General features: G+C 35.7%; 1 protein-coding gene across 3 annotated transcripts in view; it reads right to left on the bottom strand.

Moving 5' to 3' along the window:
* Window positions 1-2,251: 2,251 nt before the first annotated feature.
* The window catches only part of LOC145694395 (E3 ubiquitin-protein ligase TRIM37-like), a 194,628-nt gene continuing 182,912 nt past the window's right edge, over window positions 2,252-13,967 (bottom strand). For all 3 annotated transcript variants that reach the window (XM_081770570.1, XM_081770573.1, XM_081770571.1), the window contains exons 14-17: window positions 13,185-13,297; window positions 9,837-9,991; window positions 4,394-4,490; window positions 2,252-2,838 (exon numbers count right to left, since the gene is read on the bottom strand). In XM_081770570.1, the coding sequence (XP_081626696.1) occupies window positions 2,808-2,838; window positions 4,394-4,490; window positions 9,837-9,991; window positions 13,185-13,297 (396 nt within the window). In that variant the 3' untranslated portion in view covers window positions 2,252-2,807. The remainder of the gene's footprint in view (window positions 2,839-4,393; window positions 4,491-9,836; window positions 9,992-13,184; window positions 13,298-13,967) is intronic.

A 13,967-nucleotide genomic window follows, 5' to 3' on the forward strand; every position in this document is an offset into this window, starting at 1 on the left:
AAGGTTAAAAAAAAAAATATAATATGCTACAAAATGACACCAAAACTATGTATGTAATCTAAATAAATAAACCAATATAATTTTTCGAATTTGTAAAGTACTTTTTGATACACCTTGTACTAGGAACAGAAAAGACTGCCATCTTTGAAATTCATGTTTTAGACCAGTGTAGTGTAAATATGTCTACACTACTAAATGATTTTCCTTTTTAACTCTTAATATTTTTTTTTTAAATAAAATTTTGGTTACCACAATCACTATAACTCTTCCTTATTATTTGTTTACTTACGACAAAATTCTGCATGTTAAAGACGATAATATTTCTTGTCCCAACAGGATAACCCGACTCCCTTGATTTTTATATTGCTTTACTCAAGCTTCCGCCCCTGTTATTGTAAATAACCATACACAAAGTACCTTATTCTCCCCTAAAACGTCTCCACATAAATATAGGTTAGTTAATATGATACACAAAAATAACATGTTTCCATTACATTATGTACACTCTATATAAAAAAGTGCATATCTCCTTATACGACTTTTATTATTGCAAAGAAATTGTACTGATTTAATTTACAGAAAACCACTCAAATCGTCCATCATTTTAACATATTCAATTGAATTAGGAAGAGGTATACACCTTTGTACCTGCCGTGTACATAGTATAACCTATTGGTTATTACATAAAACCCGATGGATTTTCTGTTCCTTATTAATTCCACCACAAACATACCACGAAAAGAAACGTTTATCTCACTCAATGCAGTGTTCTAAGCCTTTAGAAAAATAATTGAACTTTTAACCTATGCATCACTATTGTATGGCTTCATTATTACTATTATTATTATTATTTTAAGTAGTGTTTTGAGTTTTGACCTTCGAGGAAATACAAATACGAAAATGTAGAAGGTTTCAGTGAAAATAAAAAGTTATGCGAAAAAATTAAGAGAAAAGAATCGTGTCGCAGCAATTATTTAGAAAGCGCTAGAGTCAAAGAGACTCATGTTTGCATATATATATATATATTATATATATATATATATATATATATATATATATATATATATATATATAAACTTTATGCAAGAGCACCATTGTTTTCCGTCATGGAATCCTTACAGAGATATTACTTAAAACTGCAAACCTATGACTCTAAATATATTTACTATGGAATTACAAACACGGTATTCGCCTTTAAGAATTTCTTAATGGTTCTAAAGGCAGAATGGTTCCAGCTCATACTGATGTACGAGGGAGGACCCAAAAGAAACCGGACTGAAACAGCGCCGCCGTTCATAGGCGTAGTAGAGAGTTCTCACACTAGGTGGACGTAGTAGAGACCTTCCCAAATCATTTGGCCAAGTGGCGTCTGCGTAGGAGGTTAACGTTTGATCGTATTATTGTTTATATCAACTATTCTCGTTTGCCACCTGCGAAATCGTTATGTCAGATTCAAAGGAACAAAGTGTGTGTTTGGAATTTTGCTTTCTACTCGGAAAATCGGAAACGAAAACTTACCAAATGCTTCAACAGGCTTTCAAGAAGGATACTATGAACGTCACACAATGTTTTGAGTGGTTTGGGCGCTCTAAGTGTGGTGAGATGAATGTTAAGATCATGCTCGTTCTGGGTGTTCATCATCATTTCGAAACGACAAAAACATTGGAAAAAAACCTACCAAAAAGTCAACGAGGATCGTGTTTCATGAACAGGAGTGGGATGGAGCTCGTGTCAGCGTGAGGTTTTGTAAATGAGACGTGTTGCAGCTAAGTTTGTTTCTCGCCTGCTCACACAGATCAAAAACATTCGTCCGAATTTGAACCAGATCTTGAAAAAATCAGATGAAAGTGATCCAAACTTTTTTGACCATTGTGATGACAGTTTCCGAGAATTAAACAAAATCTAAAAGGAAAGTGATTTGATGATGGTATAGAGGCTGTAAAAAGAACTTTGCAGAGTGCACTGGACGATGTAAAAGTTGGAGAGTTCCAGAAGTGCTTCAGTGTGAAAGAAGATTAGAGATATGAATCGCATTTAATGGAGAGTACTTTAAAGGAGACTGAAAGAATTTTGTAAAAAATTTAATAAATTATTTTTTTAGAACAAAAGTCCAGTTTCTTTTGGATCCCACCTCCTCCCCCGTATGTTCTGGGACTGCTTACATTTTTTGAAGAAGAGAAAAAACAGTTCAATACTACTATAATTTATTTTTACATTATATTATCTTACACGTAAATTAAAGAAAAAAAACTGAGCAGATAAAAAAAATATTTTATTTTTTCAATATTTTCTTAAGTCTTAGAACACATATTTCTTCATAGTGAATAAAAAGTACTCTCAATTACACATATACAAAAACGAAAATATTCTCCAGAGCACAGGCAACACATCACACACGCACATTGAAAACAGGAATGTTGCATAAGATACCTCCAGCGGTCTTTAAAAAAAAATAAAAAAGAAAAGAAAAAAGAAAGCTGCCATGTTTTTTACTCAACTGTTTACCCACAATTCATAAAGGACAACTCACTCTTGCTTTATCGACTCAATATTAACACATGCATTTGAATATATTTTTTTTTATTTGGCACTACTGTATCCTTTTAAATATTTTACAGTTACTTTTTTCTTTATTATAAACTTAAAAAAAAAAAAAAAAAAGGAAACCCAACAAACAAAACTGTGCACGCACAAACATTATTCACAAGATGAAAATCTAACGACAATTATTAACACAATAACACTGGTTCATCACATACATTTATCTTTTGCTGCAATGCTAGAAATATCTTTCTGCTTGAAGTAGCTCACAAAGAATTTGGTGGCCGGTCCGGAGAGCTAGAAATGAACAAAATGAACATTTAAGTTAAAGCAACAATGGCATTTTGATAGATACTCTGCAGATACATCAAGTATCTATATATACAGCGTGTCTCACCTAACTCTGCGACCTGAAGTATTTCCATGACAAAAAATGTGACAAATCTAGTTACGCAATGATGTACCCATGTCAGGGGCCTATAAAACTTTGTGAATAGCAAGTGCCTCCAGGGGTCCCATCATAGGCCCCCGGGGGCCAACTCGAAACTTTGAAATGAAAACCTTTTATTTTTATTGCAGATTCGGATTCTGCAACTATAAATACGCAAATTTTACTTGTAGCACTTTTTCGTTATCCTACTAGATGACGCTGTAATCACAAAAGTGAATATTATCGTATATTACCTGAGGCGGAAAATAAACTAAATATCTCGAGAAATGCAATTTAAAAGGACACGAAATACGTGTCTAATAATTTTAAAAGATCTATTCAACTAACATAAAATGAAGTTGCCCTCTTCCGTAAGGTACATCCTTGCATAACTAGATTTGCCATATTTTTAGTCATTTTAGAAATATTTCAAGTCGCAGAGTTAGGTGAGACATCTTGTATATTCTGCGAAATACACACTAAATGACGAAACTAACTACAATAAAGGCACGGACGTCTGCAGGATTTTTCGTAGGAGAGGGTAAAATTTATATATTAAATAGATGCAATTTAAAACAATTTTTATGACCATTTAACATATAAGACTAAGCTCGGAATAGGATAAGTAAAAGGACGTGGAGAAGCGTCCCCTTAAAGCTGATTTATACTATACAATCCCTATATTCATGGTGTAGTTTTCAGCAAAAAGACAAGACAAATGCTTTCGTACTTTACTGACCACACAGTATCATATAACGGGCATTTTTACAACAGAAATTGGAAACCAAGAAATAAAGAAAATATTAGAGAATCAAATTTAGAACATATTCGATCTCGGCTGGAAACTTAACTCAAACTTCACTTTAATTCTACGGAAGAGTCATCCCCTCCTTGCCTTCTTTTGTAGACGTCCGCGAATGAAGACCATATGACTGGCAGTTTTTGAGTAGTATTCAGAGAGATTCGTTCATTATGAGAGAATAAAACTATGAAACGTGTACATTGATTTGAATTTGAAACGACGTATGCAATTTCCATTTTTAAAGAAAAATTTGAACAAGAACTTTTACTTTCTATTGAAATTATTCGATGAGCAATACTAAATCTAAAGTTACTTTTTTTGTTGGGGGGGGGGGGAGTAGAACACTGTTAGAAAAACAGTATATTTTTTTAAAGTATCGGCCTAGCAATACTAGTATCAGTATTTTACTGATGAACAGCACAGATGGCAACAAATATTTTTTTTTTTTGCTATGAACTGAGCACCCCAACAACACATTCTATCCCCGCCCTAGTCCCTCTCTTGGAACCAGAAGTAGTTGCGATCTTGAATTTACTAGTTTAGAAGCCTACTATAATTTCACACTGTAAAAAAGAAAAAAAAAACTTTTTTTCCCCTTTAATAAAATTTACTATACTTACACATCGTCTTTCCGTTTCTTCTTTTCTTCACTTTCGCCTTCACTTGGTTTTGACGATTTATCACCTTCTTGCTTAGCAGCAGAATCACGTTCACCGGCTATTTAAAGGAAGAAAAAAAAGTTACATAATTACGACATTATAGCTCAAGCCAAGTACAGTACAATTTAAAATTACAAGTACAGAAAAATCGATACATTTGACTACTACTGTAATTACACCAATTATGTCGATTATACTGTTGCGACAACAAGCTTTGTAAGTTGGCCACTTGTATTAAAGCTTTCAGAACCGACGGTCGCCAATGTAAATAAAAGAAGAATAGAGCTGTATATAATGTGCTTAGTCATAATTTCCTCCAGGATTTCCAGACTCAATAAAAGGAACAAAAATGCACCTCTGAAACCTCTTACGTCATTCAAAAAACACGGCAACATGTCACCATAAACGTTTTTCAATATCTCAAGTTTCCGCTGGAGCTTTCCCTAGGCGCGCACAGAACTTGATATTCACCCTTTGATCCAGTGTTGAAATAGTGACGAGGAGGTATCACATCAAAAATGTACACTCAGTCTTGTCACGCGCCACACTGACGACCGAGGGAGCTGGAAATTTCTGCACGTGTTCCAAGGTCACACGCAAGATTTGCCACTATCAAAAATTTCCTAAACACAAACAAACTTTTTGCTGAGCAAAACAATATATTCACATGAACTACATACGTGTTACAGTTTCGCCAACTAACATTTTGGCTTCATCAGACACTTGGACAGTGTCTGATGAAGCCAAAATGTTAGTTGGCGAAACTGTAACACGTATGTAGTTTTTTATGTGAATATATTGTTTTGCTCGGCAAAAAGTTTGTTTGTGTTTAAGTATATACAAAGCAAAGCTTCTACTTATGGAAAATATTACAAAAATTTCCGTGCCAAAACGAACTTCGCAGTAAAATAATCATTCTCACTTCCTGATTGCCGAACTGAGGATACTCACCAGACGTTGCTTTCTCTTTCTTCCCAACACATCCTATCTTCAACTATCCTGATTTTAGACATACAGCTTTTATTTTTTTACAGTTCTCATATATTGCGAATGTTATTTGGTCTAGGAATTAATTCGTGCGGTTGGTACGCACACATTGAAGCTGTAGTACAAACACAAAATACATTAATACCTTAAGAAAAATATTGTCCATCGCTAGCCACCACTTTCGCCCATCTGTCAGGCAATGTACGGATTCCGTGGCGAAAGAAGTCCTCATCCTTGGAAGCGATCCAGTCAGAGACCCATGTTTCGATATCTTCTGAAGAAGTAAACCGCTGTCCAATCAAATCGTTGTTCATGCAATCGAACAAGTAGTAGTCCGAAGGAGCAACGTCTGGTGAATACGGCGGGTGGGGTAAAACTTCCCATCCGACATTTTCTAAATAGGTTTTGACCGGTTTTGCGACATGTGGGCGAGCGTTATCATGTTGAACAATAAGTTTATCATGTCTGTTCTCCCATTCTGGTCGTGTTCTGGCCAGAGCTTGCTTCAAACGCATTAATTGTCGTCGATAACGTTCTCCATTCATAGTTTCACCCGGTTGCAGCAGCTCATAGTACACCACACCTTTCATATCCCACCATATGCACAGCATAACCTTTGCACAGTGAATATCTCGTTTTGGTTGTGATGGACCTGGTTCACCTGGTTTCACCCAGGCCTTTTTTCGTTTAGGGTTCTCGTAATGGATCCACTTCTCATCACCCGTAATAATTCGATGCAGAAACCCCTTTCTGCTCTGTCGTTGAAGCAGCAATTCGCAAATGTTTTTTTGTCTTTCAACGTCTCTGTCTTTCAATTCATGTGGAACCCAATGTGACATCTTTTGAATCATTCCCATGGCTTTCAAGCGTTTGGAGACTGTTGTTTGATCAACGCCTAATGCTGCTGCAAGTTGTTCCTGCGTTTGACACGAATCCTGCTCGAGCAATGCTGTCAATTCTTCGTCTTGAAATTTTTTTGGCTGTCCAGCTCGCTCTTGGTCTGCCAAGCCGAAATCACCACTTCTAAACCGTGCAAACCACTTCTGACACGTTCGCTCAGCTAGAGCATGGTCACCATACACTTCCACCAAAATACGATGACTTTCAGTCGCACTTTTCTGCATGTTAAAGTAATGCAGCAGGACACCCCGCAAAAACACTTTATCAGGCACAAATTGCGCCATGTTCACTTAACTACAAACTGGTGTTGTTGACGCTTTAATCCACTGCCCTATACTACGAACGATACGCGATGACAGGGGTTTGCAACACATGTGTGGATACACGGAACTGTGGGACGCTCCGTTCGTTGCGCCATCTCTTGTCCACCCGCACGAATTAATTCCTAGACCAAATATGTGACAAAGATACTTATGAGGAACGTGGATTAAGTGTCCTATTGTGTGCTCTGGGACAGAGAGATGGGAAATTTGGGTGCTCCAGCAGTATCGGTGGTTGTTGAAGCAGCCGGAAAGAGAATTTAGTTTCGATAACACAGAAGAATGAACAGTGAGTACATCCAAGGATATACATGAAGTTAGAAGGTCAAACTAGTATTGAATATGGGGCAAGTTTTACCTCTAGGTTCCAGGCATTCCTTTGATAGAAATTTGTATTTTACAGATCTAGTTCTCTTAATAAAAGTGGGAAGGTTGAAGGGTCTTCGGTATACGATTTAGTGGTGGATCAGGAAAGCATCTGTGCCTATCTCAGTGTTGAGTAATAATGTTTTCACTATTTGCTGGTAAGGTATTAGTTTCCCATAAGTGGGCGACGGGTGCATATACCATCGTACAAGACCACCTAACATTGAATAAGTTCTTCTCCACCGAATTATTTCACCTTGCTGATCACAGCTCTACACTACAGATATATATTTACTCTGGAAGTTTGCTACTAATAAGTTTTTATGTGGAACCAAGGGTGGCCAATCTAGGTTTCACAATAACATACAGCTCCATTTACGTGTTCCACAAGTATGATACCAAATTCAGAAGGTTCTACAATTATTATTATTATTACTATTATTATTATTATTCCTTCCAACCTATGGTATGAGTAAGTATAGTATCTGGTAGAACTTCTGTCCGTCCGGCTGTCGATAGGTTTATCAAAGCAAAACGCTAAGAGATAGTGAAAAGCGAGTTTATTGATATAGATCCACAACGTTCCAATAATAGGTTTCACTTTGGCCATTGACCCAGTACTACAACTGAAAGTAGCAAATACACTGTTACTTCCAGTTTGAATCCTTATCTCCACAAAACAAAGAGTGGTAAGAGAAAGCGAGATTTAAAAAAAAAAAAAAAAAAAAAAAAAAAAAAAAAAAAAAAAAAAAAAAGAAGTGTACCCAGAAAAGATCTATATGGGACATTCCATGTGAAATCAACCAATGAAATGACAAAATCTGATCTGACGATCTTAGATTTTTGTAAAAATTGGTGTACAGCTTTATTACAGTGGGAGATGAAAAAATCCCAAATATTACCCCTCTCCTCCTGAAAGTGTGTCCATACAGGGTGTTCAAAAATTGACAAAAGAGCATTTCTTCTGTTACAGTGATTATTAAAAATTGTCATAAAATGTATAATATTTGCAGTAGAGACATGGAACAAACACCATTCAAAAGCATAAAGATTGCTCAAGTTGTACTATACTGGAAAAACCTTATATATATCGTATAGTTATTAAATAATTCATTTTGTTCTGGTCAGAAAAATGTGTTTTAAAATGGAAAAACCTGTATAATAAAAAATAACACTTCAAAAATTAAAATTAAAACTTGAATTTTGAATTTCGCACAGAAATGTCCCTGTGAACTTGTAAAATTGTCCTGATTGTAGTCTCGTATGTGTACTAAGACATCACAAAGTTTCATTTTGGGCACTCAATGGGATCTGATTCAAAATTCAACATAAACTAAACATTGTAAGATATTGACCGTGTGAATATCTTGGTTCAGACCGATAACCATTTGCCTGGAGCTATTTACTTGCAGCATGAAAGCAGTTTATATTCAACTTAATTTGTTTCTTGATGTGTTCATTTGAATTTACACAATTATCCACCTTTCGAGTTATTTAAACATTTATTACATTTCCGAACATTACTCAATACAGATCATTATTCTTATTAGTCAGTATGGATGTTTATAAATTGATATATTTTTTTTTTTTTTTAAAGGATTGCTGTTACAGAACTTATTATGAAAGGGAGGGATATATTTCCCTTTCTTTCACAATATTTGTATTGAATGTGTTATGAAACACAGTGGCACTCTTCACAATCACTTCACATACTTTCAGCACAAACAATTAAGTCAATAAATTATTTTTCCTTTTTCAGTGATGCACTTCCACATGTCTGTAACTTATTGATTTGACATGGAATGTCCCATATCCAACCTGATCCCACTATTCAAACCATACCTAGAAGAAATCTGTAGCTTCCGGTTTCAACACTGAACGTGGAAGACCAAAAACGATAATAGAGAGTGAGATGCTTTAAAAAAAAATACAGTACGAGGGACGATCAGAAGATAAAGTTTCAAAGCCTGCAGTGAAACGTGTACATCATTTTATACAACCAGTACATACACTAGATTATTTCTCGACTAGTCTCCATGTCGGTTGAAGCACTTACTTATCTTATCGTGGGATAAGTTTGACGATTCCCCCCTGGTAAAACTCCTGTCCTTACGTGTTCAGTCACATTATCGCCAAGTGTTTCACTTCCTGATCTGAAGCAAAGCGACGGTCTTCGAGGTGCTCCTTCAAGTGCGGGAAGGAGCGAGATCCAGGATGTAGGGAGGGTGGTCGATGATGTCCCAGCGAAACTACTTCAACAGCGTGGTGATGTTTTCCTCTACCAGCCGCAAACTTTCGACACCATTTTGCGACATACGGACGAGACATAATAGTCTCTCCATAAACATGTACCAGCTGCCGGTGAATTTTAGCCGCGGTTACATGTTTCGCCCGCAGAGATCGAATAACTAAGCGGACTTCTTCGCGAGCCCAGTTTCCCAAACAAGTCACCATTTATGTTTACCTACAACTAACGCCGTAGGCGACTGTATGAAACTGCATAATTGCCAACTCCATGTATTAAAATTACTACACACTCCTCCTTCCTCTATAAGACGAAGCTCCATAAATATCGGCTTTGTAAACTTAGTTTCTAATCCTCCCTCGTATACGGATACAAGTGTTGTAAGGATAGTTCCAACTCGACCTCTATCCCTCTACTAAAAGCGGAAATGGTAAAAATCTACCATAACTTCCTTGTTTTTTTTTTCTTTCCTTTCTTGTTCTGTGCCGACCCTTTCTGCTGAGTAACAGTAATTTTGAAATATTATGTTCAATTCGCATTGGATATGAAATCAACGAATTCACTGACCTAGGAAAAGAAAACTTACTTGATTTCAATGAAGAGAACAGTGGAGTCCAGCTAAATGAGGTGACACTGTCTTTGGAAACCTGTGGCGCTGGTGTTGGCGGTTGACGAGGTGGCGAAGGAGATCGCTCTCTTCCAAGGTTCCCACTCTCCGACATTTTACTACTACTGCTACTACTGAAAAACCATTCAACACAGTGACACATTTGTTTATACTCACAATAACAAAGATTATTAAATTCTTAATTGTCGAGTTGAACTAGCAAAAGAAGCAAGAGAAAAAAAATACAAAAAGTTTCCCTCCGCCAAAAGAATTTAAACTAACGAATATATTCGACACATTTCTTGTACTTTTGAGTTGTGTTTATTATAAAACATAAGAAAGAAACTTTTTGAGAGATTCTCCTCTAGCTACAGTAAATACAATCGATCTTAAAACACAAAAAAGACTTCACAACTATTTTTGAAAAACATGAAACTACCTGCAAAGAAAGTTTCTTCATTTTCACAAGATAAATTATTTACTGTAGTTAGACGGGGTCCGTCACGAAAAAATGAAATGAAATCTTTGAGTTTAACGTCTCACGGTTATGCCGATTAGGCTAAAGGAGACGGTGATGATGAGAAATGAATGAAATGGTGGAATGAAGAAAGTGGGAGGAAACGGGAGAACGTCGAGGAAACCCACGCACGCGGTGTTTGTCCACCACAAAGTTCACTTGGCGAGGGCTGGGATCGAACCCGGGGCCCCATGCACCAGAGGTGAACGCTCTACCACTGAGCCACCGCGGCCCCTTCCGTCACGAAAAAGTCTTTCCTTTATTCTTTTTTACTTTTTAATAATACATTTTTGAAGTTGGTGAACGAAAGGATGAGGATTGATAAGGCAGTCAATACAAACTCCCTTTTGGAAAATTTTTGGTATATTTTCAACAAATGTAGTACGTGTTTTTTGTAGTTGTATAGTTCGAGTATAGAAGGCACCGTTGTCTAGCGGTTAGAGCGTTGGATTCGCGTTCACGTGGTCCCGGGTTCGATTCCCGGTCGGTGCTTCCCAACGTCGTGAAGCAAACTGGGGAGCCCATTAGGTCTAAAAGGCTCCCGATACGCTGGTTAATGACAGGGCGACGGAGTGCGCTGACCACGTGTTCCGTCATTAGGTTGGACGTAGTTCAACCAATCACTAACAGATGGCGTTGGAGCTGCTCAAACCTTTAAATGAGCTGTTACGCCAAGGGCTTTTTATAGTTAGAATATTGATGTTAAAAGTGTGGATTTATATTTTCTGTTTATAAATTTAGGTATTTTCTCAGTGTTTTGCATATTTTAGGAGGTATTTTTACACTTCTGTTCCTTTTTCGAATCTTGGACCAATTGTATCATGGAAATTTTTTACACATGTTACTCTTCTACCTGAAAAAAAAAAAAAAAAAAATAATAATAATAATAATAATAATAATAATAATAATAATTATTATTATTATTATTATTATTATTATTATTATTATTATTATTATTATTATTATTATTATTATTATTATTTTGGCACAGTCATTCCAAACACGAAGAAAAAAGGGGAAGTTTTCAACTGGTTAGGGTTTAGCATCGAGGTTATATGCGACGTGGGTTTATAATTTAAGATGGAATCCGAACCACCGCAATGCATCAAAATTTTAATGCCCTCCCATCGAGAATCGAGCCCGTGACCCCGCGCACCAAAGCCGCACGTAGCAGCCACTAGACCAACGGGGAGAGAGAAACATTTTTGAATTTGCATGTGACATCGCTGCACACGAGTTCGCTCTAAATAGCTTCATTTTCAACACGTTTTAATACAGCCTACCCACATTAAAACAGTGTTCTGTAAAATTAATGCGTGAGTATGATTGATGGTAATCCACGGTTGTCAGCAAAGTAACAAAATTTGCATTTATTTCATCTTTATTTATTTGTTGTGTTTACTTTTTCGAAAAAGAATTTTCCACGACGAACAAGATACGCAGAAAAAAATTAACTTGCACTATTACCACAAATATTGTAATTACATAACCATACAGGACATTCTGCACTTATTAAAAATATACCAAAAGTATTTAATACTGTATAAGACTGTATCAAGGCCATAAATGGGTCTTACTAATCCTCGTCCTTTGTCGAACAGTCTGTAAATTCTAATTATTTTGGTAGAGTGGTGAGTAAACTTTGGTCTTACAAAGTGATCTCTCCAAGCTATTTATATTACATAAAAGAACGAAATATATTCTAAATTTAAAAACTGAACTACACATCATCGTGAATTTGGCAATATGATACACATTTACTTACAAAGTGTAAGCGTAATAAATTTACTATCTAATAATACGTATGACGGGAATTTCCAAACTAAGTCGCGATGTCTATTGTATTGTTCGGGACGTCGCAGCGATAGAGCAAAAGTGTAAACTTCAGAATTTATAATGAAATGCTACACGCACATTTTCAATACGGATACATATTTTAAAAAATGAAATAAAAATATATTCTTTTCTCCCTTCACTTAATTTTTCTTTTTTTTAAAAAAAACAAGGGCAATATATATATATATATATATATATATATGTCGTACGCGATCTACACAACTTATCTAATCTTGACAAACTTGGGACAGACATAAATTTTGATTCGTTCATTACGCATGGACAATATTTTCTTGTACGTACTTTGGCTCCAATTAAAAACAAAATCTAACCGAAACAAATCACTTTTAATGAATAATAGAAAGAAAAAAAAAAAAACGAAGGAAAGGAAAGAGACAAAAGATTACTCAGTGGGAATTGGATAAACCCGGACTTCCTTTCTTTACCTTGCTCTTCATCCTTGTCTAAAGGACATCAAAGTTCCAGATTTCCTATACTGTTCAACATACCCAGTATTCCAAGGATGATACTGCTTCAGATTTGCATAAGTCCATGTTCCGGTGCCGGGCAGTGTAACTTACAACATTAATTCAAGTATTTGTATTTGTGTTTGAGATAAATGCTCACAAGCAGATGCTTGTGTGTGTGTGAGTCAGTTTCTTTAAGCCAGCTGATTAATATGTAAATTTACGTCGGACGTTACTTCTGTAATATTGTTTCAATTTGTTCATTTGTCATATTTTCTACCCGCTGTGAAATTAAACGTTTGTAATTTATTGTAAATTTTTGTTGCTAATATAATTAGTCTAAAATTGTTTTATAGACGTAATTGTTCTTATTGTGAATAAATGTCTTTGTGTTACATTTCTGGTTTTATATACTTGATCAACTGTTTGACATTCATTTAGATTATTTTTACTTTCTACACTACAGTTGCTATACTCGTACAATCACTATGACTTATGATTATTTACCTTAAACTTGGCACCAAGATGGTAGTATTGGAAGAAGATGAGTCACTGTTATCGTCTTGAATTGATGAAAACTGCAACTGTTGCAGTAAATTATTAAATGCCTTTAGACTACGCTGAAAAAGTAGAAGGAAAAAGAAAATTTAACATTTGCGCCAAACATAAAATTAAACACATTTCATTACATACTATGATGTAACAAGTATGAATAATGAATCGAAAATAAATTCTAATCTCTTAACAGAATTGATTGGTTAACAAGTTAGCCACAACCATATAACAACCATACACACAATAACTGCATGACTTACATCAATTATGAAGTATGTCATTGTTGAAACTTTATTAGATGAAATTATTTGCCTTCATTTAGCGAAGCGAATTTTTCTCGACCAATTAGACTTCATAAATTCACTTGATCTAGCAATATTATTGGGCTGATTCATTAATTCGTGCCGTTCATTTTCAAAAATTTTTTGCAGACATCAGACGTCAGTGGTGATGGTAGTGTTATGGAATATACCAAATTGTAACCATATTATCACTAATGTGTAGCGTCATTTGTGGTTTTACCAGAGCTAGTCACTTTTTGTTTTTCAGGGTGTAAAGTACGAAATGTCAAGTTGATAAGAAGGGTCACCTCCGACATGTTCTCTTGTACGAGTTCATCAAAAGTTCTAGTGCTGCAGAAGCAACCAGACAAATCTATGCAGTATTCGGAGAGGACTGAAAGGACTACCCGGCAATGGTTTGATTGGTTCCGAAGTGCAAATTTTGCCTGACGGA

The sequence above is a fragment of the Thermobia domestica genome, chromosome 9 (assembly GCF_964235325.1).
Source record: "Thermobia domestica chromosome 9, izTheDome1.hap1.1, whole genome shotgun sequence".
Taxonomy (NCBI): Eukaryota; Metazoa; Arthropoda; class Insecta; order Zygentoma; family Lepismatidae; genus Thermobia; species Thermobia domestica.